The sequence below is a fragment of the Homalodisca vitripennis genome, chromosome 2, assembly GCF_021130785.1.
Source record: "Homalodisca vitripennis isolate AUS2020 chromosome 2, UT_GWSS_2.1, whole genome shotgun sequence".
In the NCBI taxonomy this organism is placed as follows: domain Eukaryota; kingdom Metazoa; phylum Arthropoda; class Insecta; order Hemiptera; family Cicadellidae; genus Homalodisca; species Homalodisca vitripennis.
Genome location: NC_060208.1, coordinates 6,536,639 through 6,564,252, shown reverse-complemented (window position 1 = coordinate 6,564,252; position 27,614 = coordinate 6,536,639). Strand labels below are relative to the sequence as shown.

At 31.8% G+C, this 27,614-nt stretch overlaps 1 protein-coding gene across 1 annotated transcript in view; it reads left to right on the top strand.

The window, feature by feature from the left end:
• Positions 1-25,676, top strand: part of LOC124353487 (mismatch repair endonuclease PMS2) — a 42,517-nt gene extending 16,841 nt beyond the window's left edge. Inside the window, exons 7-14 of the mRNA XM_046803334.1 lie at positions 98-262; positions 12,271-12,466; positions 12,831-13,735; positions 17,657-17,805; positions 18,547-18,647; positions 20,362-20,459; positions 21,162-21,311; positions 24,908-25,676. Of these exons, the coding sequence (XP_046659290.1) occupies positions 98-262; positions 12,271-12,466; positions 12,831-13,735; positions 17,657-17,805; positions 18,547-18,647; positions 20,362-20,459; positions 21,162-21,311; positions 24,908-24,964 (1,821 nt within the window). The 3' untranslated portion in view covers positions 24,965-25,676. The remainder of the gene's footprint in view (positions 1-97; positions 263-12,270; positions 12,467-12,830; positions 13,736-17,656; positions 17,806-18,546; positions 18,648-20,361; positions 20,460-21,161; positions 21,312-24,907) is intronic.
• Positions 25,677-27,614: the final 1,938 nt, after the last annotated feature.

Below are 27,614 nucleotides of genomic sequence, written 5' to 3'. Positions count from 1 at the left end.
TATCAATTAAATTGATCATAAATTAAATCCTTCATATAGCCTTTTCTCAGCAAATGTTTATTATTTTTTTACAACGTTCTCTCTGTTTTGTGTGAAGGTTACGAAGGCAGTAAATGAAGTGTTCCACCAGTACAATATGCACCAGCAGCCGTTTGTTTTCTTGAACATCCGAAGTGCGCGAGACTCAGTGGACGTGAATGTCACTCCAGACAAACGTCAAGTTTTCCTAGAACATGAGAAACTGCTCATTGCGACTGTCAAGGTATTAGTATCGTTTCTCATGGCGTAAACAATAGATAAAATTAGATCTGCTGTGTTAAAACACTCTTTTTAACAAAACAAATTGGAAAAAAAACTAGCTATTAGGATACTTTCTACAGACACAGTGGAACCTTGATCATACAAATAAATAGCTGCAATTGTGGATGATGGTGAGGAAAAAATTCTTAAAAATTTGCTTATGTAAACAAATCTGGTGTTTTTCACTGAACGTTCTATAGAAACAAAACGTAGAACTGAAATTTTGGTGTGTTGTAACAATTTCTAAAGCTCCCGCCACACTCTTTCCAACCACAAAATTTATTTTTATTTTAAATTTCTAATAAGTTTTTAGTAACTGGAAATCATAAGTTGCTGTATGATTGTAATAAAACAGAACTATAATAATGTTTCAGCTATTAATTTTGTATTTGGTCATTGCACTACTTCCAGTCTCAATTATTCTTTTTTAATCATAAAGGTTCTATTAGTTAGGATTTTAGTTTGTTTGTTTTGAATTTTCTATTGCTATTTACTTTTCATTTATTCAATTAAGAATAAGTATAAATTGTGACAGTAACAGTTGAACTGTAAACATTTATTACTTATTAGTTTCTTCTTTGCCTAGTAAAAGCTTTAGTAATAGGTTCTAAAATATCGATTCACAAATGGAAACAAGTATTAACCCTCTGACTGGCAACATCGTAATTTACGACTCATTTTTTACCACTGTGAACTGGCAGAGTCGTAATATACGACTCATTAAACATCGTCTACTATTTACGTCATAATTCCGAGAATTACTGCTCGAATAGTATTAAAAGTTATATTACTTTAATCAAAAGATTTCAAGCTTTCTAATAATGTATTCACTTTTACATGTATATACTTTTACTGGCTGCTGAAAGCTGACGACTAGTTGCGCGTGACATAACTCGGCACCTGTTACTGTTCCGGACAGTTGTTCGGTTGCTTGCTTTGTTTGTTTACGACTTGTGAAGTATGTTCACATGATCAAAATGTAAAAAGAAAGCGTAGCTATTATTGATGCAATTAATTGTGGGATTCACCCCACTTGCTTCCACAGGTTACAGCACTTCTGGAGGGACAAAAAGGTGTGAAGGAAGAGAGCTAATGCTGGGGATGACTCTGAGTAGACACTACTGACATCTTGTATATAGTCTTCTTTATTACAATTGTAATTTTATTTGTAAATAAAAGTGTTTATAACTATATATTTTCTTTTTGAGCATAAGTAAGTGGACATTTCGTATATTCCGTTCACCAATCAGAATTGACGTTACCTCATAAGGAATTGTTTTTTTGTCCCTCCAGCAATAGCATTAAACCCTTCAATTCTTCTTGAAAGATAATTTTCATCAAAGTTATTCTGAAGTATGTTCTTGAAAATTTTACTAATTCTCAATATCTATCTTTTTATATGGCAAAACATGTCAATATCATTTGCCCACTTGCTGCTAAGACCCATAAACTCTGACAGCAATATCACTACTTAGGACTGAGAACTATTGGTTCTTTACGCACACTTTCAGCGGAAATTTATGAAAGGCCTATCTGAAATACACAACACATAGATTTTTGCTGTGATTTTACTCTTACCAAATGTACACAGGCCAAGTGTTCTTAATATGGAATTCATACAATTTATCTTCTTACACCAAGTAGATATACACTTTATCAGTTTTCAAACTTGGCGTTATTTTCACTTCGCTTTTTACTAGTTTTTGTGGAGAACTACACAACATTGCACGAGAACACATTATTCAAAAATATTCAAACTCACCATTATGTTGGCCTTAGCACAAATTTAACTTCTCCAAAGTTTCTTTTGTGACGAAGAACTAGGTCTAGGCTGTAGGCAAAATTGGGTTGTACGTTTATTCTGTGTGTTATTTACATTAGCTCTGCCATAGTACTTTCTTTTCTTCAATTTCTTTGCACTTCAAAGAATATTCTGAAGTAAAATAAAACCAAACTGTAACTAAAGCAATCACTTTGTACTAAACGACACAAATTATCACAAGTTCACTGTATAAATACTGTATTGCAACCATAAAATTCAAAGATAAAAAGCAACCAGTAACAGATAGAAACCATTTTCGGATTATTCTTCACGACAATAAATAGTCATATACAACATAAAAAGGTTATGGTACACATGAAAGCAATCTTGGCATAATATATACAAATAAAATATGGTGTTTAGGAGGCAGAATGGATGCTTATATACCTTTGTAAATAGACAAGACAGACTATAAACTAATAGAAAAATATTGTTTCTAAAAAATTAAATAATGCACTGATTCCCTTAATTATTACCATAACTAACAAATAGGTTACTTATATTTTCTGTAACCTAATATATGTAAAAGAAAATGAAGATAGATTTGAAACACAATCAAAAGATAATCGAAGAAATCCTAATATAAGGCTAGATAAATATTATAAAAGACATAAATACCAGCAGTTAAAACTATTTAATAAGCTTCCTCTTTTTGTTAGAGCTTTACCTTTCAAACAATTTAAATCAAACATGTCAGAGTGGCTTAAGCTTAAGGAATTTTACAGTGCTGAGTATATGAAATTTGATATGTTGTAAATAACAAATATATATATATATATATATATATATATATATATATATATATATATATATATATATATATAAGGATACTCCATAATTTATTATATTTATTTTAAATTTTAACTCCATGTCTCTGTGTTTTTTATGTTTTATTTATTTGAGTAGATTTAAGTATTTATTATTCAAATTCAAAACAATCTTTATTTACCATTTGCACATTACATTACAAGAATAAATATACAAATATAAACGGTTGTCTCAATAGTATGAACTTAGATTTAAGAACTAAATACATAAGTTAATTTGCTAAAAACAGTATGTATTTGAACATTTTCATTTTCATTTTCATTTTCTTTATTGTACATATTCTTAGAGAACAGAACAAAGGTCAAGAAGAAGTGTTAATGTTATAAATGAGTGTAATAGTCAGTGTTTGTAAATTCATTATGTGGTCTTCATTTAGTCAAGGGCTCTCTCCAGGAATTCTTTCACTGAGTAGAAGGGTCTGTCTTCCAGCCACGCTGTTAGTTGGTCTACTCAGTCGTTGTCCAGATACTTTCTTGAGGTGTCCAGGCATATTGTTGTAGAACAAGGCTTCCTCTGTAGCTTGGCTTTCTTTCATAAAGACTCAAGTGGTGAGTTGGGAGTGAGAAATCTATTGCGTTTCTGGTGTTATGTTGATGTAGGTCTCTGTGTCTGTCTTGGTTGGTTTTTACTGCATACAGGATGATTTCTCTTATGTACAGTGCTATTACAGTTAATATTTTAAGTTCTTTGAAAGATTCTCGACAGCTATCTTGGTAGTTTAACCCTGCAAGGCTCCTAATCGCTCGTTTCTGTTGTATAAGCACTCTTTCCAGATTTGAGCTTGTTGTTCCCACCCCATATTGCCAGGCCATACCTTAGTGTGATTCAAAAAGTGCAAAATATGCAATTTTTGATGTTTTTATCCCACTTGTTTGTTTGGTTCGTCTGATTACATATGTTCCTGAGCTGAGTTTTTTACAGAGTTGGTCTATATGAGTTCGCCAGGTTCAGATTCTCATCTATCACTATTCCGAGATACTTTGTGTTTTCTTCCTCTCTTCAGTTCAGGTAGTCCAGCCTCGATTTCCTTTTTTCAGAATGTTATAGATCATCTGCAGAGTCTTTTTCTCGTTCAACACAAGGTCATTTGAGTAGCAATATTGTTTTGTCATATTAAAAGGCTATGTAGGCGTTGATGTCAAGTTGTTCATTTGATTTTTCTGCTACTGTAATGACAGTGTCGTCTGCAAAACATAACAGTCTGGCAAGCATCTTTAAGTTGGTCTGGTAGGTCATTTGTTAGTAGCAGGAATAGGACCGGGCCCAACACTGATCCCTGAGGCACACCTCTCTGCATTGGAGTTAGAGTTGATTGAGCTTTCTTCAGAGTATTATTAGAGAGGCATTCAACTTCCACCATTTGTTGTCTGCTCCTTAAATAGCTGTCAAACCAGGCTAGTGCTGTTCCCGTGTCTCCAAGAGTATTTAACTTATCAAGGTAAGCAGTTATGATTTAAGCAGTCAAAAAGCCTTGCTGAAGTCCAAATATAGACTTGTCACCTTAGAGCCCTCTTCCAGTTTGTCAATTATATTTTCAATCAGCTGTATTAGCGCTGTAGTAGTTGATCTGCCTTTAAAATAGCCATGTTGGTAATTAGTTAGTAGATTGTTTTGTTCCAGGTGTAGTAGTAATCTGGTTAAGGCGATTTTTTCAATAATTTTTGAGAAAGTCGGTAGTAGAGAAATGGGGCGATAGCTGTTAATCTCTGTGGTTGGCCCATTTTGAATTTCGGGTAGACTTTTGCAATTTTTAATTTTGATGGAAAGATGCCTTGTTGAAATGATTTGTTTATTATGGTTGTCAATGGAATGGCTATCTCTTCTTTACAGCTCTTGGCCAGTTTGGCTGAAATTTCATCAAATTCCAGTTGATGTTTTTGGTTTGAGGGAATCTATAGTTTTCTTGACTTCTTCAGGAGTAGCAGGATACAATGAGAGTGTTTCAAGGATGTTTGGTTGTAAAATTTGGAAATTTGAGGCAGGGTTGTTTTTTTGGTTATTTTCATTCAATGTTCTTTCTGCAGTGTTTGAAAAAAACTGATTGAAGTTATTTGCAATATCTTTTGGTTCTCTCACATCCCTACCATTCACCTGTAGTACCATTTCGGTTAGTTTTCCATTTTTTTCCTTTCTTTCTTGGTTTATGACCTGCCATAATGCTTTTGATTTGTTGTCCGCCTTGGTCAATGAAAGCTGCATTTTGGTCTTTACGAAGTTTTTTTTGAGCTTTAGGTCATAGTCCTTTTTCCTTCTTGCTACTTCTGCTTTGTCTTCTGGTAGCCAGAGCGCAGGTACTGTTTCATTTGCTTCTATATATATTTTCCTTAACAGCTTGCTTTCCTCATCCCAGACGTACTTTGTTGGTTTACGTTTTTTGTTTGACTGAAGTGACATGTGGACAGGCAATATCTAGAGAATATTGAAGTATATTGCAAAAAGAGTCATAGGCTGCGTCAACATTGTGTATTGTTTGAATTTCTGTCCAGTCTTCATTGCTTAAGAGTAACTTGAGTTGATGTACAGATTGTTCACTAAAAACTCTTTTTTTTTCTTTGGGTGTTGGCTTAGAGATGTTTTGGGAAATTAGGGTTATTATTTGAGCGGTATGGTCTGAGAGGGCCTGTTTGAACTACCTTAGTAATAATTTCATTTTGCTGCAGATTAGTACATACCCAGTCAATTGATGTTGATGAGGTTGGTTGTTGTTCTTGTTGCCGGAAGTTTATGTCTGGTAATGTTATAGCATGCTAACAGCTCTGTGATCTTTTTACTATCATTATTTTCTTTCAGGATGTCTACATTTATGTCTCCCACTATCACTATTGGTTTCTCTGAGGTTAGGCCATCATTTATCATACTTGAGAGTTGGTTCAGTGCTGCATCAAGATTTGAACTAGGTGGTCGGTAAACTCCTAATACTAAAAATGACCCTTTCTTCCTTCTAATTTCATATAATGCTGGACTCACATATGAGTTCAGAAATCTGGGCTGCTTGTTTTTAATAGCCTGACACGATTTTCAATACCACTCTTAGCAAATGCAGCTACACCTCCCTTTGTATGAAGTTGTCTACAGAAACCGCCAACTAAGGAGTAGTTTGTTATCCTGGTGTTTTGCAGGTTTTTCCTGGTTGAGACCATGTTCTGTGACAATAAATAAGTCTGGGTTTTCTTCATTTAAATAGTGTGTTACTCTATCCAGTTTGTTGGTTAGCCAGTTAAACATTTTGGTGACCAATAATTATGTTCGCTTTGGGCCTAATGAGCGCACATTCTTGAGTTATGAGAGAGTTTTTATCTTGCTGTTTATCAGGTTTATGTGGTCTAAAAAAGAATCAGAGTGGTGAATGTCGGCCTGTGTTAAGATCTGTTTCCCTGATTCTTGTACGAGGTGTGGGGATACAGTCTGGTGTGAGTCAGAAGTATCTCCTGCCCGTGGGGTCTCTTGCTGTGGAGTTTTCAAAAGGGATGGGATTCCGCGGTGATAGTGGCTGATGCATAGCTGCATGGTCCTGTTTTTTGGTTATAATTTTGAGGTAATATTCAATGTTTTCAGTAAAAAATTCTTCTACACTTTGATTTTGTGGCTTTTCTTTTGCATACATGGGTGGTTTTTTAGTTTTTCCCTTGAGTATCTGGTTTACATCTGATTTGGCAGACAAAGTGTGTTCTCTCAAATTGGATTTTGCTGCTTTTTTTGAGACTTGGAGGGATACACTGAAAAAAATTTGTTCTCTCACTCCTCTTAGAGGAGAAGTTTTTGTAAAATTTTCTGTATTTACTGTTGGTCAGGTTATGATTCAATTTTTTTGTGTCGGAGTTTGGCTGATTCTCCCAGTTGATTCAAGGCTCAGTTTTTTGTGTTGGAGTTTGGCTGGCTCTCCCTGTTGATTCAAGACTCAGTTTTTTTGTTGGAGTTTGGCTGATTCTCCCAGTTGGCTCAAGGCTCTCAGTTTTTGTGTTGGAGTTTGGCTGTTTCTCCCAGTTTGATTCAAGGCTCAGGTTTTTTTGTCGGAGTTTGGCTTGGGTTCTCCCTGTTGACTCAAGATTCAGTTTTTGTGTCGGAGTTTGGCTGTTTCTCCCGGTCAGACAAAACGTCAGTGTGTCTGACAGAACGGTATTGTTTGTAAAGCCATTTTCTGCCTTGTATGAGCTCACAGCATTAAGGATTGGCTTAGAGGCTTTAAAGAGAGCCTCAAGGTGTTCTCTTGCCGTTCTTGCTTGCTCACTCAGTTTATCAGACAGTTTTTCACAATTTGAAGTCATTTGGTTTACCAGATCAAAAGTATATAAGTCTAGACACCCCTGTGGAATTTGCAACATTGGAGTAAAATACCAGGCTATATGCTGCACTGGACCCTGCAATATGTTGGTATCATTTCCAGGTGCTTAACCTGGTCTGACAAAAAATTTAAAAAAACTTACTTCGGAAGAAATTTCATCATGGGTATGTGATAAGTGTAAAGAAGGTCTGGAAACCACTAAAACAGATATTGGCAATCTTGAAACCAAAATACAAAACCTCTCACTGTCTGATAGCTTGGACCATGACACATCCCTAATCCTAGCAGCAGAAGTTGGAAAATGCACTGCTTAGTGAGAATTTTACAACTCAAAGAGAAACTCCACATGGAAAAAGTTAAAAAATCTGAGTACCATCTAGAAACTAGAAGGACAAAATAGTAGCTAAAGAAGAACTTATTCAAGGTCCTTACAGTTGAAAAATAATAAACTTCAAGTTGAAACTCAGGCATTTGAAGAATAAATTGGACACCGAACACAAGCTCAAAAAATGATTTGATTGAGCAAGCTGAATCTGAAAATCCCAATTCTCAAAGCAGGTGAATGATCTCTTATCATGCAATTCAACTCTTAGGGAAAAAATTAAACAAAATTGAAGGGCAAATAAAATTGAAAACACAAAAGTTTGACTCTCTAAATAAACAAAATGATATGATGTTAGGTAGCATGAAAACCCTTGAGGAAGAAGTAAAAATAAAAAACGATCTAGAACATGTCTAGAACAAAAGTATAATTAACACTTAAGCAATAATCTATAGTTTATTCCACCCTGCTCTCAAAAAACTCATTAAATGAGTATAATGTTTTGTCAACAAGATATTGTTTTAATTTTAGTCTGAACAATTTGACATTAGGAATGCTTTTTATATTTTCGGGGATACTATTGTAAAACTTTACTCCAGCAACTAATGGGTTTTTTCTCTTAAATTCTAATTTTGATTTTTGGTACTGCCAACTGGTTTCGATTTCTAGTCAAGTAGCCATGTGATGATCCCAATACAGGAAGTCTATCCCTAGCCTTCCTAACAGCCACCACAGTGTCTAATATGTACAAGCCATACACAGTAAGAATACCTAGAGTTTGAAAATGTTGCTTTGCCGATTCACGATCCTCCAGATTAATCATTATACGAATGGCTTGTTTCTGGAATGTGAAGAATACTTTGTAAATTTTGATCACTTGTTGCACCATACAACACAATACCAAAAGATTATATGTGAGTGTATATGGGCAAAATAAACCAATTTTAAAACATCCAACTACAGAATTTTGATATGCTCCTTAAAGCATACAACCCAGAAGATAATTTATTTAGAAACTGCATGTGTATGCTCATTCCAAGTTAAGTTTTTGTCTAAAACCATTCCTAAAAATTTTGTACTGTCTAATTGATTAAGTTTTACTTGTCCAATTTCGATCTTTGGACTGTCTACACATTTATTTTGGCGAGTCCTGAATAAGACAAAAATTTGTCTTTTCAAGATTAAGTAACAAATTTTTTGTTGGAGAAATAGTTTCTGACTAAGATCAAATCACTTTGTGCTTGATCTTCAATTACCTGCAAAGATTTGTTTGATATAATGAGATTAGAATCATCAGCATACAAGCACATTTTAGTTCCCGAATTTTTTACAGTCTGCGGCAAAGCCGTTAAGGTAGCATAAGAACAAGATTTGGCCCAAGAATAGATCCTTGAGGCACACCATGTAATATATTTTTTAACTTAGAATTAATACATATCAATTGATTAAATTTATTTTTGAATGATGTTTCGACATATTGTTTTCTATGTTTAAGGTAGGATTTTAGCCAATTTAGTGGCATTCCAATAATACCCAAGTCCCTGAGGGTGCTTATTAGGTTGTTATGTGATACACTATCAAAAGCCTTGCACAGATCCATAAATATTCCTGCAGCATAGTCACCTCTATCAACTGCATCTGTAATTGATTCAATAAAGTCAATGCCAGCAGTTGTGACCGATTTACCTGGCCTGAACCCATGCTGTTCGCTGTCAAAACACTCATTGGTTTCAAGAAACTCCATCAATCTCATATACATTGCTCTTTCATATATTTTAGAAAAACTCGGCAGAATAGCCAAGGGCCTGTAGTTATTAGGATCTGTGGTGTTCCCTTTCTTAAACACAGTTTTTACCTTAGAGATTTTTAACTTATCAGGGAATATACCGCTTATAAAGGATGAGTTAATCAGATGGGTGAGTGGCTTAATCAGAAAATTTTTTTGCATGTTTAATAATTGGCATTGGAACCTCATCGAAACCAGCCGAGTATTTATTTTAAAAGACATAACAATTTTTTCAATTTCTAATTCAGTTATTGGTTTGACTCGAAATTTCTGGAGGGTAGGTCTAACATTTTGATGATTATTTTTACCCATGATTGATATTGGATACAAAATTTGAATTGCTGACAATATTTGGAATTACATATTTCATCTACTATATTTATAAAGTGATCATTAAATATATTGCAGATTGTTCTTGGATCACTCTCTTCCTTACCATTAATAGATAACTTATTTTCATTATTTTTTTTTTACAAGTGGTTTTATTTCATTATTAATAAGTTTCCAAAACAGCTTTGCAGGGGTTGTCAGACTTTGTTATTGTACTAATTACATATTTACTTTTAGTGTCAATTATATTTTTATAATACAGCTTTTTCTTTTCCTTTAACATATCCTTTAGATTAATATCTTTTGTGACCCTTAAAGTTTGGCTTAAACAAATTAAGTCCTCTTTATCTTTTCTTAAATCCTCACTTATCCAATTAATCCTGCTACAATTCCTTATTCTAGTTTTAACTTTTGGGAAGCATGAGTTAAAAATAGTACATAAAAATGTCATAAAAAAGTATTATACTTCTTATCAACTGGTGCCTGATAAAGATTTAACCATGTCTCAGTTGCTAAATTTTTTAGGAATATTTTTTTTTTTTATCTGAAAACTGTCTATTTAATTGAGTAAAATAATTTTTTATAATTGCTTTGATTTTGATATGAGATTTCTAAAAGTTGGGCATCATGATCTGAAAGCTCGGTGACAAGGCCAAGAGATTGACAGTTGGTGCTTTGGTATATTAGTAAAAATGTGGTCAATAGAGCTTTCACAATCAAACGCAACCCTTGTGGCAAAATTAACCATAGAAAACATATTATGTTGAGTTAACACATTACCAAACATATCTGAAGCCCTAGATTTTTTCAAACAGTCAATATTTATGTCCCCTGCACACACTATGTATTTAAATTTTTTACTTAAAATAACCAAAATACACTAAGTTTGTACAAAAAATACATTATCGTAAATTGAGCCAGGTGTTCTATACAAACCAACTAACTATAACTACAGATAATCCATCTATTTTACATTGAGCCAAACAGCATTCAAATTCTTTTATCAGTCACCAATTCATTAATTTCAGGAATTTCAATCTTTTTTAGATTAAAATTTGTTTGACACATAATTAAGACTCCGCCACCTCTAAATTGCTTTCTACAGTACCAAGATTTTAACACAGTAGTCATTTATTTTTGTATTATTTATATCTAATGGTTGAAGGTTATGCTCTGAAAGAATTAAAATGTCTGGTTTTATTTCATCTAATACAATTTCTAATGATGGTTTTCGAGACAAAAAGTTTTGAATATTTTGGTGCATTATGAAAAGACTATTTTTTGATTTGAATGAAGGTTTTATCTTGGTGGAGGAGTCATTCAAATTTTTAGATACATTTAATTTAGAGGTGGGAATATGTTCAGATTGTCTAAAAAAAACTTTGACTGCTTCTCTGGACGTTGACTTGGTGAGGCGAGTGAGGCTGGCTCGTCAAGGATGTAAGTGCTACTGTGTCTGGCTGGTTCACGAGACCTCCCCTCCTGATTTCATCCCTCAGCTTGCTGATAAATGCAGAATAAGAAAGTCCAAGATGCAATGGTCTTTGAGCTCCCGGTTGTTCTTTAGTGATTACCAAAACAGCAGCACCAGTGGTCCTATGAAAAAGATTGATGTTTTTGGCAAAATGGTCGAGCTGCACATGATCCCGGACACAACCTATCGGTGAGCATACCAATGTGCTGAACTTCCTCTTCTTGAATTCCAGTGTCAGGTCAAGAAATGGCCCTGTCATAGTCCTTCTTCTTAGGCTTACCGTAATAGTGATCTTTGGTTATTAGGCTGTATACTGCTGCTGCTTGAGGATCACTTCTCTGGCACGCCAGAAACTCAGTTATGCAATCCCGTCCTCTGAGGCTTGCCGAACTGTTTTGCAAACGTAACTGCCACTCCAGCTGTCATCCTTCTTGGATGATCGAAATCACCCGAGATCGAGTGGGCGAAGGCAATGGAATCATTACTCTTCAATAGATATGACTGGAAACTAGTATATATTATTTATACTATATCACTAGAATCTAGCTAAAAAATAATGTTATTTTGACGAAGCCTATTGTAATCTTTGGAGTACTTAATTGCCAATAAAACTTCTGATTTCATGAAATTTCACAGTTTTTCATGAATAAATAAACGTCACAGATCTCTGCGATGTTAGGTGATATTTTGCTATTCAGGCTGCAAGCTTCTTAGTCTATTGCAGGAAATTGAAATGGTGCAATGTCTTAATGATCATTATAGACCAGCGTTTTGGTAGGTTTATTGAAATATAAATTTTCTTTATTGACTGGCTGTGGTGTAAGGAAACTTGTGTTTGGATATAGATACCTGATTAAATTTTGTATGTTCTTAGGTATTATTAAAGAAGACATGAGAAACTGGTGAGGTTAAATGCTGGTTCAAATCTAATACAAAATAATCAAATACATTGAACAATAATTCAGTAAATAAACCTATATTTACTCAATATTTAGCCTGTTGTGTAATATTACTTTACACTCAACATGACCTCTAAAAAAACAAATATTAAAAGTGTAAAATGTGCTTGTATAATGTATCAAGTTTTATTAATAGGGACAGAATAATGCAAATTATTTTGTTGTAGGCATCTCTTCAATCTCTGTATGAAAACATACCATCAACATATAATGTGAACAACTTACCATCACCGACAAGTAAGCCTAATGTACTTCCTTCCCCCACATGTAAGACAAGTCCGGCTGCCATGTTGAGTCAGTGGCGCCACAACACTGCAGCTAAACGTCCCGCCTCTGAACAGGCTTCTCCCAAATTACCTAAACGTAAGTTGACATAGCATCTCTAAAATATTGATATCGATGATTCAGAATGTTTGGGGATTTCCCCTAAAGAGAAATATTTTATTAGGATAAAGTTTTCCACATACTGTTGCTAAAAATATTTTATAATGGCATAATTGAATTCAGAAATTTAGGTACTAATTTATAGTGAAAAATATGTATAGGAGAAAGTTGCCAGCTTCTTATGGTTTAGTATTTTCAATCGTAAGTTGACTACTCATTCATAATAAAGTTCTTAAATTATTACTAGTGGTAAATTATTTCAGAAAATTTTCAATTCTCCATGTATTTTACTTTATTGAAATAATTAATTTTATCAAATAATATTTTTTAAATTCTGTTACAGAAGTGAAACTAGATTCAGTATTTACAAAAAAAGAAAAATCTGCAGGTCTTTTAAGTGGATTTTCCACAATTTCAAATTCCACTTTGAATGAAGACAGAGATCCCAAAGTAACGTTAGAACATAATCAAGTCCAGTCAATAAATCATGAATTCAGTGACCATGTAGAACAAATAAGTCCTACTAAACATTTCAATATTGTAGAACATAGTGTAAGTGAAAAAGGAAATACAAATTCAACGGAAAACTCCTTATCAATGAAGAACTCTTCAAGAAATGAGCCAGAAAATGATATTGGTATGGTTTCCTGTAAATATAATTCAAAATCTCCCTTAGTAACAAATGAAGTAGAACATGATAGTCAATCAAGTCGGCATTCTTCATCAAGTGAATTAAGTATATTGACAAGTCAATCTTCTGAGTATGAAAAATCAAATCATTTAACTCCAGTCAATACTCCCTATCCTACTCAATCATCAGTAAGTAATTCATCAGAGATTTCTTTAAAAGAAGATCCAAGAAGTGATATTACACATGCCTCTCCTATTTCAAAACTGGTATCTGAAACAAAGATTGCAACAGATTCATCAAATCAGTTTCTATCATCAAATAAGCCTAGACTGTTTTGTGAAGATCCTGATGTCAAAAGTGTTTCTTCAAGAGCTGAACTAGATGTGACTGTGAGTGCACAGAACAATGTAGATTCTGAAGATTTCAACCGCAACAGAAGCAGTGTGGAAGTATCACTGACAATGGAGGATCTGAGAAAACGTGTGAAGCAACTGTGTGACGAAGAAGATGGTAAAGAAGACTCAACAGTGAAGTTTCGTGCAGTCATTGATCCCTCAAGGAACAAGCAAGCAGAAGAAGAGTTGAGTAGAGAAATCTCTAAGGATATGTTTCTTAAGGTAATAATTATAGCAAAAAGTGCTAATTCCTTTTAGCCTTCTTGAAAATTTGTTCATCTTATAATGTAACAGTGGGGATACAAGTTGTTTAAGATTGAAAAGGTTTTAATCATTTTGAAATAAACATTATCACTCACACTCAAAGTAAGTATCAAGTAAGTTAAAACTCCAGGTGAATTATTGCACTATAAAATATTATTACATTATTAGATTTAGTTGTAATTGACAGAAATGTATAAGTAATTTGTTCGGTTTGAAATATAACTAATCATTAATAGCCTGTAATTAATTAGATGTCCATGTGGTGATCAAGACAAAAGCCTTTTAAGTTAATTTTCAAATTAACACATTTTTAGAGTATTTTACATGGCTAACATTCTTGAAATTTTTAACTTATCGTGGGTGTCATATGGTGGGAAAATCAATGTTTCTCAGTTGATTCCAACCATTTTTAAAAGTTTTTTTACTAAACATGCAAGCAATTTTTGCCAAAGATCTACTAAAATTCTCAGCAGATTTTCCAATTGTTTATAACTTTGCTAAAATATAACAATTTTCCTATTTATTTTAATGAAAATAACAATTTTTCTATAAAAAAATTCAATCATAATATTTTGTAAACAGTGCAATAAATCCTATTAAACAGTATAAAACTACCTTACATAATTTTTTCTGTAAATTTTTACTAAGTTTGCTAAAATATGACGATTTTCCTATTTATTTTAATGAAAATAACAATTTTTCTTAAAAGAAAATAATTATAATATTTTGTATACAAGTACATAAAACTACCTATACATAATTTTTTTCTGTCAATTTTTACTAAGTTTGCTAAAATATGACGATTTTCCTATTATTTTAATGGAAAAAGAATACTCCAGTGCAGTAAATCCTATACAGTACAAAACTACCTTACATAATTTTTTCTGTCAATTTTTACTAAGTTTGCTAAAATATGACGATTTTCCTATTTATTTTAATGAAAATAACAATTTTTCTTAAAAGAAAATAATTATAATATTTTGTAAACAGTGCAAGTAAATTCCTATTAATACAGTACAAAACTACCTTACATAATTTTTTCTGTCAATTTTTACTAAGTTTGCTAAAATAGACGATTTTCCTATTTATTTTAATGAAAATAACAATTTTTCTTAAAAGAAATAATTATAATATTTTGTAAACAGTGCAGTAAATCCTATTATACAGTACAAAACTACCTTACAATAATTTTTTCTGTGTCAATTTTTACTAAAGTTTGCTAAAATATGACGATTTTCCTATTTATTTTAATGAAATAACAATTTTTCTTAAAAGAAAATAATTATAATATTTTGTAAACAGTGCAGTAAATCCTATTATACAGTACAAAACTACCTTACATAATTTTTTCTGTCAATTTTTTTACTAAGTTTGCTAAAAATATGACGATTTTCCTATTTATTTTAATGAAAATAACAATTTTTCTTAAAAGAAAATAATTATAATATTTTGGAAACAGTGCAGTAAATCCTATTATACAGTACAAAACTACCTTACATAATTTTTTTTTTCTGTCAATTTTTTACTAAGTTTGCTAAAATATGACCGATTTTCCTATTTTATTTTAATGAAAATAACAATTTTTCTTAAAAGAAAATAATTATAATATTTTGTAAACAGTGCAGTAAATCCTATTATACAGTACAAAACTACCTTACATAATTTTTTCTGTCAATTTTTACTAAGTTTGCTAAAATATGACGATTTTCCTATTTATTTTAATGAAAATAACAATTTTTTCTTAAAAGAAAATAATTATAATATTTTGTAAACAGTGCAGTAAATCCTATTATACAGTACAAAACTACCTTACATAATTTTTTCTGTCAATTTTTTACTAAGTTTGCTAAAATATGACGATTTTCCTATTTATTTTAATGAAAATAACAATTTTTCTTAAAAGAAAATAATTATAATATTTTGGAAACAGTGCAGTAAATCCTATTATACAGTACAAAACTACCTTACATAATTTTTTCTGTCAATTTTTACTAAGTTTGCTAAAATATGACGATTTTTCCTATTTATTTTAATGAAAATAACAATTTTTCTTAAAAGAAAATAATTATAATATTTTGTAAACAGTGCAGTAAATCCTATTATACAGTACAAAACTACCTTACATAATTTTTTTCTGTCAAATTTTTACTAAGTTTGCTAAAATATGACGATTTTCCTATTTATTTTAATGAAAATAACAATTTTTCTTAAAAGAAAATAATTTATAATATTTTGTAATCAGTTGCAGTAAATCCTATTATACAGTACAAAACTACCTTACATAATTTTTTTCTGTCAATTTTTACTAAGTTTGCTAAAATATGACGATTTTCCTATTTATTTTTAATGAAAATAACAATTTTTCTTAAAAAAAATAAATTATAATATTTTGTAAACAGTGCAGTAAATCCTATTATACAGTACAAAACTACCTTACATAATTTTTTTCTGTCAATTTTTTACTAAGTTTGCTAAAATATGACGATTTTCCTATTTATTTTAATGAAAATAACAATTTTTCTTAAAAAAAAATAAATATAATATTTTGTAAACAGTGCAGTAAATCCTATTATACAGTACAAAACTACCTTACATAATTTTGTTCTGTCAATTTTTACTAAGTTTGCAATCAATCAAAGAACAGGTGCAAAATTGACTTCATATTATAGTTGAGCCGTTACAGATTGTGTAACAGTGACAGAATTTTTACGATCAGGAATGACCAACCAATCATTAAGTCTACTGAGAACACAATGTTGGGTAAGTGAGTTTAGGAGTGTTCCTATTTCATTTGATGTTTTTGGTAGGATCTGGTATGAAGTCTGTCCAGTAAATATGCGAACTGAGGCCATAAAAACTTTATTTTTCAAAATTTAGTCTTCATTGATTTTGTCCCCTTCAAAACAACTCTCCATTCTTTGCTATACACTTATTCCATCTTTTTATCCATTGTTTGCAAAAGCACCCTTGGAAGTCCTCGGCAGTTAGGCTTTTTAGTTTTTTCATCGTTTTTTTGTTTATTGTGTCCAAATCTTTCCAGTGATGCCCCCTCATTTCATTTGGTAATAGGAATAAGTTGTAGGGGACGAATTGGCGAATAAGAACGATGGATCAAGGATAGTGATTAAAGTTTTTGCCATGAACTGGTGATCAATCACTGCTAAATGTACAGGTGCATTGTCATGGTGAAGGATCCAGCCGTCGTCTTGAGTCAAATTTGTTTGCACACGATGCACGCAATCTCTTAAATGCTTACGAACTGTGAGGATAGAACCCATAATTTACTGTTCATCCTTCAGGAAGAAATTCATAATGACCAACACATTCAACATAAAAAAACCAGGAACATTACTTTAATTTTCGATTGGCTTTTTCTTGATTTCTTGCTGTAAGGTTTATCTTTTTCTTTCCACTCCTTGCTTTGTGATTCTAATTCATTGTCAAACTGGTAAAACTACCACAATTCATCACCAGTGATTACCTGTTGAGAAATCCATTATCGTTATTAAGTGAATTTTTCCAGTCGGTAACACATTGATTTGTTGCTCCGTGATTTTGTCAATTTCCATTTACAACAAACAGTAATAACAAGGATAACAGAAACTAACATAACTAGCACCATACGCATAGTTTGACTATCTACCAAGCATTGACGGCTCATTGGGTATCAGGCCACTAGCGTCGTCAGTGAGCGTGTCATGGCCGTTAGCTTGCACAAGTTTACTTATTTATTGGACAGACCTCGCACTGTGAGAGGGGGCCTGCCCCATCACGTTTCTTCTTACATGTATCTTCAGTTTTCTTACTCACCTCACAGCCAGTACAACTCTTTGTGTATCTCGCTCAACTTGTAGTACTAAACTCCAGTTTGTGTTACAGATGGAGGTTGTGGGCCAATTTAATCTTGGATTCATTATCGCCAAGCTTCACTCTGATCTGTTCATTATCGATCAACATGCCACTGACGAGAAGTACAACTTTGAGACTCTGCAGCGTACCACCACCATCTCCAACCAGAAACTTGTTGTGTAAGATGGCTGGAGAATTTCTGATCTTGGTTTACTTAACTCTTTTAGGACCTGGAGTATGGTGGCTTTATAATGGATGAAGATTAGTAAAATAACCATGGTTAGACAAAAAAATTAGTACATCCCGAAGAGTGTAATCACTCTTTGGTTATGGGAACCTGCAATTGAAGAAAAATGAGTGGTCCAGGACTCACTATGGCATTGTTATAGTAAAAACTATCGCTTTACCACTCTCACTTCAAAGGCTAAATTTCTCATAAAATGGAAAGATACCTCCATAGTATATTTATAGATATACTGTGTAAAAATGTCCCAGAGTTCTTCCTCTTCAAACCCATTTTTTTTGTAATTACCAAACCCATATAAAAATGGCTGATGAAATTAAAAAACAGTCTGGGGAGACTATTTTATCTGTATCGATGTTGTTTCAGGATTTTTTAAAGAATTAGTTCAACCGTAATTTTATTTCTCGGTCCTTTGCATCAACACAAATGATAAAATCAACAGAAGTTTCTTTAATAAATTTATTTTGCTAATTTTTCCTTCAATACTTTGTGAACACCATACCATGAATTGTCTGAACTTTTTTAACAGTTTTGTTTGAAATACAGAGTTTTTGTTTGAATTGTAAAAATAGATGATGTATTCAATTTCTGAATGAAGCCAAAGGTGTTTATAAATAAAGAGTTCTGGGCTAAAATGTAAACAGAATATAATTGAAGTTCCTTTTTTCTTTTTCAGACCCCAACAGCTAGAGTTAACTGCTGTAAACGAATCCATCCTGATAGACAGTATCGATGTGTTCAAAGCAAACGGCTTTGAGTTCAAAATAGATGAAAATGGTAAGTTCTATAGCCTTTTTGCAAAGTGTGGACATTTCAAATGAATGAATGAATATTTATTTATTTCCTATCATAGTTACAAAGATCTCAACATACATGCAAAAACAGGAAATGATCTCCACATGGGCATAGCCTGTGTGTGGAGATCGAGACGCGATCAGCAGCATGAATATGTACTCATCAACATAAAAAGTAATGTAAATCTTCGTATGGAAAAACAACGCAATGACAACATGAAATGCAACTTTGGAAATAATTAAATAATTAATTATGCAAATAATTGTTCAATGTGAATTAGCTATATTAAATTTGTGAATAACTCATAGATATTCTTACACGCGTAAATGTATTGATCAATAATAAGAGAGCTTACAACAAACAAACAGCAATATAACAGTATGAAAATTTTAAACAATGATATGGATTTCAAAATGTCTTAAATTAAATTTTCCTTGGAGCAGGGATCTTATAAACAGTGTGTGTAGTTCATCATACTAACCAAATTGATAAATAATGAATAACTTGATTCTAGAATCTAGATCAGTCCAATAGATTTAAAATCAGATTAATTTTTATGAAGGTAACTTTTTACTTTAAATCTTAACTATTAATCAAAAGTATTTAAATAACAAGCAGTACCTCAAATGATAACTAATAAAATCTTAACTAAATCAAACAGAATTTCAATCACATGGCACTTTTATACATTTTAGCTAATGGCTTACTAACAACTGGTGGTCAGTGTAATACAGCATTAAACATTACCGTGTCGACTGCGGCAGATGTCTTATTTATGACACAGAATCAACATGAGAGTACTCAAGATCACTCAGTGTAGAGTTGCAGTGACGTTGTTAAACAACAAACTGCAGTAGACAAACAAATTTAAAATAAAAAGTAAACAACATAGCATTTGTAAAAAAGTCTAACATTACTTTCTTAAGACTTCACTTGCCATGTCTAGTTCACAGGAATCCCCCATCTGTAGACATCCCATTGAGATAATATTTCTTTAGTTCCATATAAATCCAGCATGTGATCCCATTATTTTATTTTTCAAAAATAAATGAACATTTTTCAAGCAATTACACTAATATAATTGTTCTAATTTAGGTGAATCACAGTGAAATGATTAAATAATTGAAGCTTGTATCTCACAATTCTGAGTGATTGGGTACGTATTGAGGAAATTATTTTCAAATCAAAATTATTTATGTCAGAGGAAAAATATGTTAACCGATAAATGCTCATTATTGTGAATTAAGATCTTGGTGCAATAAATTCAAATTCTGATTTAGTCGAAGTATTGTTTTAAATCTCAAAATAAGTCCAGTTTTATCATATTTAAAATTTTTAAATCAAGCTAATACTATAAATGTGATATCTTTTCTGAATTACAGAAATATAAACATAAAAAATTAAATAAAGTTTAATTATTTATTACTTTAAGTTACCCATGTAGTGACATAAAAATTATGATTATATAATTAATTATTAGTATAAGTAAATTATGATAATTTTCTGTTACTGTCCATAATTTATTGTTACTGTCCTAAATTGAAATGAAGTAGATAATAATCTACTTCATTTCAATTCAAATTACAGTGCAAAATTATGTTTTTCTTTACAATTTTAAGAGTTTAAATTATTTGTCTTTTTCTAAAAATTTTTAAAATTTACACTTGACAGTAAAAGTGGTCTTGTTTATGTACAGCACCAACTACAAAGAAAGTGAAGCTGACCTCTATTCCAATGAGTAAGAACTGGACTTTTGGTAAAGACGACATTGACGAACTGCTGTTCATGTTGCAGGTAAATACAGTAGTCTATCAGCAATGTCAACTACAACTACATGTGTATATTAGATGTTATGTATAACACTGGTAAAATTGTAATTTGAAAACTCCTATTTATTTATGTCACCATATTAACCCTTCAAATGGTGAAAAATATTTGGTCTCAATACAATTAGCAGGCATTTAAACTTTTATTTTAAATTTTAATTGTTGGCAAAGCACAATTTTCTCTTTATCTTAGTGAAATATTATATTGTTGAAAGATTTTTATTGCATTACTATCAGAACGATACACTTTTCTTCTCGATGGTCATAAATAAATACCATTCTAAAGCACATATGTGAATTGTGTACAAAATTTAGACGTGCACAATTTTCTAAGGAGATGAGATAGCAGATTCTGTACAAAACATTGAATTCCACTTTTCATATTCTCTCTTTGGAAAGTTACAAGGTAGGATTGGTCTTTTGAAAATTATGGATTGCCACCTACTTTTTTAATTTGGGAAAACTAATACAAGAACAGAAATGTATTACAGTTACTATCCATTAAAGCTTTAATGTATTTTCACTTACTTAGGAGTATAAATAGGTGGAGATGGTTCTAGTATTCCTAAACTTTAACATTCAATTGGTAGCAAAATCTGTACTTTAAATTCTTTCTGCACTTACTAATGATTCATACATCAGAATGACTAACCTGAGCATGTTCCACTAGGATTCCCCAAACACGTTGTGTCGCCCATCGCGTGTGAGAGCGATGTTCGCGTCGCGCGCCTGTCGCAAATCAGTCATGATCGGGACTGCACTGAGTCACTCGGAGATGAAACGCCTCATCGTTCACATGGGAGAGATCGAGCAACCATGGGTGAGTCTCTATGTAAACTAACTTTTAGTCTGTAGTTTCATATGGAGGAGTGTTGAACAGATCAACATAGATAATGGTTTAATTTAGAGAACTGGAATTCTAATGTCAGTTTAGGACCGAAAACCAACATTTTTATCCAATTTGTCATTTTTCACCTCGTTGTGAGGAGAAGAGAATAGATCATTCTAAATGAAATTTGGTCAAGCTATAAATCATTTAAAGGTCATAACATAATCATAAGAGAACATTGATATGAAAGAAATAAGATTTTGTCAATCTTGCAAAAAGATCATCATTTAAAATTGGTAATAAACAGGCCCTTTCATGACACTTATTTCAATTCAATTCAATTCAATTCAATTCAATAATATCTTTATTCACACATTCATCAAGAATGGTTACAGAGTCAACACATGCAGTAAAAATTGCTTATGGTCAAACTAACTCAATAAATAATATATTTCGTATAGAGAGCTAGAAAAGTTACATGTTCCAAGTAGGGATCCAATGAAATATAGTATTTAAACACACTTTTGGTGTGATTACAATGTTCAGTATATCTTTATATTTTGCTGCTTGTTACTAGAATCTGATGTAATAAATTTGTTGGTTTGCTCACCTCAACAAAAATCTGTCAAACCTTTTGAAAGAAATTATATTTGACCCAGCTTTGAAATTTAATATTTCTTGAATAGTGTAAAGAATTTTAAATACCTGAAACCTGCAATACCTGAATCATCTCATCTTTGTAATGATAGTGGTTCTCATAGTTGGTAATTAGTAACTTTCCAGATTTGAAAAGACTTTAACTATAAAGTCTCTTTATATAGTTGTTGTCTGATGGTGCTATGACTATTATTTGTGTGTCAAACTGTCGGTTTTAATGAGTCAAGCTAGAAACATATAATCTGAGAATAAACTTATCATTTCATATGTTTAACCATTTCAATATCCTCCTGTTCACAGTCAGCATGTGTGTACTATACAGCAGTAATGTATAATCCACTTTTTTGGATCCTTAACCCTTTGAGCCCCAGGCCGCCGGTATATCGTCGGTAAATTTCACTGTCTCGACGATATTCCCGGCGGTAAAAATAGTGCGAGAAACCCCAGCCGACGATATGTCGTCGGCATGATATAAGTTATTATAAATGGCTCTTAAGTGTTTAATTTTAGCGACACCAGTGGTTTTAGAACTTATAATTTTATTTTCATACATATATACAATATGATTTCATGGTCAAATGTTACTAAATAATATTTTACACTACTCCTAAAGAGAGAGTAAGAAGATCAGCTGTTACTAAGAACAACATCTGCATCTGCTGTGACATTGTTTACGTTTAGTAGACTGTGTTGATGTTCATTACGTTTGTGTGAGTAGACAGTTATATTATTGTTTCGGTACTTTCAGTATGAAATATTGTTTTATTTTGTAAATAATGGGTGACTCAAACCGGTACTTTGGGATCTATACCGACCACACAAGTATGAAGAACACAAAAATATTAAAATTTATAGAAACAAACATGATAGAACGAAAAAACCAACTCTGTAATTACAAAATTACAAGCATTTCCAGGTATTGTGATCGGTATTGTTGTCGCTGTTATCTTATCTTTCTCGAGAATCCCGATTACGGCAGGCCGCGCGGCATCACATGATTTGCAAGGTACATAATTGCCTTTCCATTAAAATTCAATTTATATTTCTGATCAGCCCCTCTAGAATTTGATATTTTACTGATAGGTACTATCTCGAGGGATGTTTTTCTTTCGTTGACATCAGCGCGGGTGCTGCCGAAGCATGCGCTGATGACTGGAGGCACTCGCATTTTTGGGTGGCGGAATGTGGTCAAGAATAAAAACAAGTTTTGAGTGTTTTTTTCAATAAAGAGTTTAGTTTTAGTTTGGTAATGTTTGTTTTTGTTGAATTTTTGTGTTTGGAGAAATGTAGAGGTAAAACACGGAAGTACAACAAAGTGACGCGACTCTGCAATCACGTTATCTACTAGATCGCTCGACTTTGACCTCTGTCTGAGGATGGGGAGGGGTTTGCGATAAGACAATTCCTGTTTTATATTACCGAAATATTGTTCTACGCTAATCTAGTAATCAGTAGAAGCGAAATGTCAAATAACGATTCATGTCTGGGTGTGGTCGGTATAATCCCAAAGTACCCTCAAACCTAGCAGAACATTCAAGTGACATTGACAGACAATTGAATATTGACTTTTCAGATGACGATTCAGTATTATCTGATATTTTTTGACGATGATAGTGACCTTGATCCGACGTATGATCCTAAATATGATTAGTGACAATGGCAGAAATGTAGGCCTTTTTAGTGCTAAAGACTTAACACCTGAGATACCATCTACATCAGTTCAGAATAATGTTACACAAACCTAGGCCTAGTACGTCACAGGTTTTGTGTCATTAAAAAAAAATATTTTACAAAATATTTATTATTGAACTAATCTGTCTGAAATTTTTTTTCCATGTTTGCAATAACATGACAAATGAAATTAAAATTATTTCCCACAGGTTAATTGTTTGTTTGTTTTATTTCTAAAAAATGTTTAAATGTAACTTTTTTCTATTTTTTTTTTTTTAGTTTGCACATATGCGTTATTTTACATATATAAAAGTACACAAACATTTTTTTAGCCCTTATTGAATTTTTTATTTGTAAAGTACCTTATTTCAAACATTTTAATGTATTATTTAGGTCATTAGCTAGTATAGTAGTGATGGTATGATTTTTCAAATGAAATCTTACAAAATCACTGAAAGGCCTTGGGGTTTTTAGACAGTTACTTGCAAAACTAGACTTGGTAAAAATTTGCACAAAACTATATTTTTAGGTCCGGGGCTCAAAGGGTTAATCGTAATTTTTGTTGTAAAAGAAATTTGGAGTTTTTAAGAAATACTGAGTTATACTTTTTAGTAACATTGTATGTCTTAATTATAACTGTGGAAACCAGAGTCAAAAATATATTTAAGGTGAAAAGTTTTTATTTAAATAATTAATTTCTATTTCTGTTAACCCCAAGAAATGTGTTAAAATTAAAAAAATTCAGCTCAGCCATACTTCTAGATAATTATGAATATTCTGACATTTGTGTTATGAAATAATTGTATTTTGAAAAGTGTATAATGTAGATAAGTTTACACTCACTATCATTAACCATGTAATACAACATATCAAAGCAATAACTTAATTCAGTACAGGTGGTGGCATTGTCTCCAAATAAGCTTTTCTGTTATCTTCAATTTCCACTAATTGTAAATTGATACAGATAATTGTTCTGAAACCGACCATAAATTGGTGAAGATCATTGTACTGAAATTGATTTGCAGATTATATGAATTACTGGACTAAAATTAGTTATAAATTGATAAAGATTATTGTATTAAATCAGTCATAAATAATATTGATCAATTTGCCTGATGCTATTCACTTTTGCTCCAATGTGAGCTGTATTGTGTGTTAGAGGTAGAGAGAATCATCACAATATGTTGATCAATGCTTCTGGACTCCATTTTAACTTTCCATACATTGTCCTCTTCAATTATTTATTTTTTTATTTTCAGAACTGTCCTCATGGTCGTCCCACTATGCGACATCTCATAAACCTAGCCTTTCTGTGACTGTGTGTGATTACTTCCGATCTACAACATCAAAGTTCATGATTGACTTGCATGCTTGTGCAAAAAGCACACACAAAAGTACTACTTGACCAAAATTGTTTTTAAGATGCCAAAATTTAGAGTGGTATTGCATAATAATTTACATACTTTTTTTAAACCTTAACTGGTTTAGTTTAGTGTACTCTTTTTAAATTATGAGGAATAGACAGAAAGTAAGTTCCATATAATGTGACATTCATTATTGTGGGTTTACAATTTTGCCCGTACAATGCAGTAGTATTTTTGTGTTAAAGAGGGTGACACAATTTGTATGATGGGCTGGTATTCAGTCAAATTAATACTGAATTCAATACTAATTGAAAATACTTACCTCGTTGAAAATATTGATTGAGTATTAAATATCTTTTCTTCAATACTTATATATTGATAAATAAATAAAAATTATTTCATTTTATTTTGAAAATTTTTAATCCTCTTTCCAATGTATTAACTGCTGAAAAAAGCTAAAAAACTGTGCTATAAAAACTTTGTCTTAAAAATGTAACATTTAATTTGCTGACTTCCTTACAAGCAGTGGTATATTTAAATTAAAAATATACAAGTATACAAACAAAATATGTAAAAATAACAAATATTTAATTAATGCAAACCTGGCAGTTTGCTATTTAGTTCTGATTTTGTATATACACTTGTTTGTCCATTGTAAGATAAGGAAACATTTTTAAAACCTATACACAACTCCCCAACGTACTGCATGGGGTTTGTTATTTTTCTTACAGTATTTTAGTTATTAAACAGGAAGCAGAGTTGTAATCTTGCCTGTATCTTGTTCAAACATTTCATAATTCTACATTTCACAAGTAGGGTAAAGAATGCACATCTGTAATGTTATCTCTCTCTGTAAGGGCTGCTTTCCACTACAGCTGAGATCTGTGCAAGTTAACGTTTCCCTTGTATGTGTTCCTTGTCCCAAATATTACTTTCCCTATGTCAATTATTTGATCTTGTTATTTCTTTTACTGTCCGATGACCAAAAAGCTGATTTTAACACCAAAATGAATTATAAAATGGTGTTATGTTTCCTTATGGAAGAATAATTACTGGACTAAGAAATGTTAGATCACCATTGAAATATGTACTATTTTGTTTTCACCATTCTTCTCATGTTCAGTATGTTATTATGTTAATAGGGATTCAGAATCATTGATTTAAGCTACACAGAAACAGCTTCACAGTGTTTATGTAGTTTTTCTTAGAATTCATCTACAGGAGTTACATGTGAATTGAAGAATGCAGATCCACATTCACAAGTTATTAAATATTTTATTTTTTGTCAGTCGCTACATTTTTATTATTGCATAAGAATGTTTTTATTACTGTGCTCTATTTCTCTGAAAGGGTTAAGTTTTAAGGTACTCGTAAGCTCATTCTGCTATGTCAAGCTTTGTTAGTTAATTTCACAAATCATTTTTATATTTTCCCATAAATTGTCAGTCGCACATTTTTTATTATTGCATAAGAATGTTTTTATTACTGTGCTCATTTCTCTGAAAGGTTAAGTTTTTAAGGTACTCTAACTCATTCTGCTATGTCAGTTAGTTAATTTCACAAATTATTTTTAATATTTCCCATAAATGTCAGTCGCTACATTTTTATTATTGCATAAGACTGTTTTTTTTAACTGTGCTCTATTTTAATATTGCATAAGTAATGTTTTTATTTCCCATAAAATTGTCTGTCGCTACATTTTATTAATGCTATAAGAATGTTTTTAGTACTGTGCTAAGGTTAAAGTTTTAAGGTACTCGTAAGCTCATTCTGCTATGTCAAGCTTTGTTAGTTAATTTCACAAATTATTTTTATATTTCCCCATAAATTGTCAGTCGCTGGCTACATTTTTATTATTGCATAAGACTGTTTTTTATTACTGTGCTCTATTTCTCTGAAAGGGTTAAGTTTTAAGGTACCTCGTAAGCTCATTCTGCTATGTCAAGCTTTGTTTAGTTAATTTCACAAATCATTTTTATATTTCCCATAAATTGTCAGTCGCTACATTTTTATTATTGCATAAGAATGTTTTTATTACTGTGCTCTATTTCTCTGAAAGGGTTAAGTTTTAAGGTACTCGTAAGCTCATTCTGCTATGTCAAGCTTTGTTAGTTAATTTCACAAATCATTTTTATATTTCCCATTAAATTGTCAGTCGCTACATTTTTATTATTGCATAAGAATGGGTTTTTATTACTGTGCTCTATTTCTCTGAAAGGGTTAAGTTTTAAGGTACTCGTAAGCTCATTCTGCTATGTCAAGCTTTGTTAGTTAATTTCACAAATCATTTTTATATTTCCACATAAATTGTCAGTCGCTACATTTTTATTATTGCAATAAGGAATGGTTTTTAATTACTGTGCTCTATTTTCTCTGAAAGGGTTTAAGTTTTAAGGTACTCGTAAGCTCATTCTGCTATGTCAAGCTTTGTTAGTTAATTTCACCAAATCATTTTTATATTTCCCATAAATTGTTCAGTCGCTACATTTTTATTATTGCATAAGAATGTTTTTATTACTGTGCTCTATTTCTCTGAAAGGGTTAAGTTTTTAAGGTACTCGTAAGCTCATTCTGCTATGTCAAGCTTTGTTAGTTTAATTTC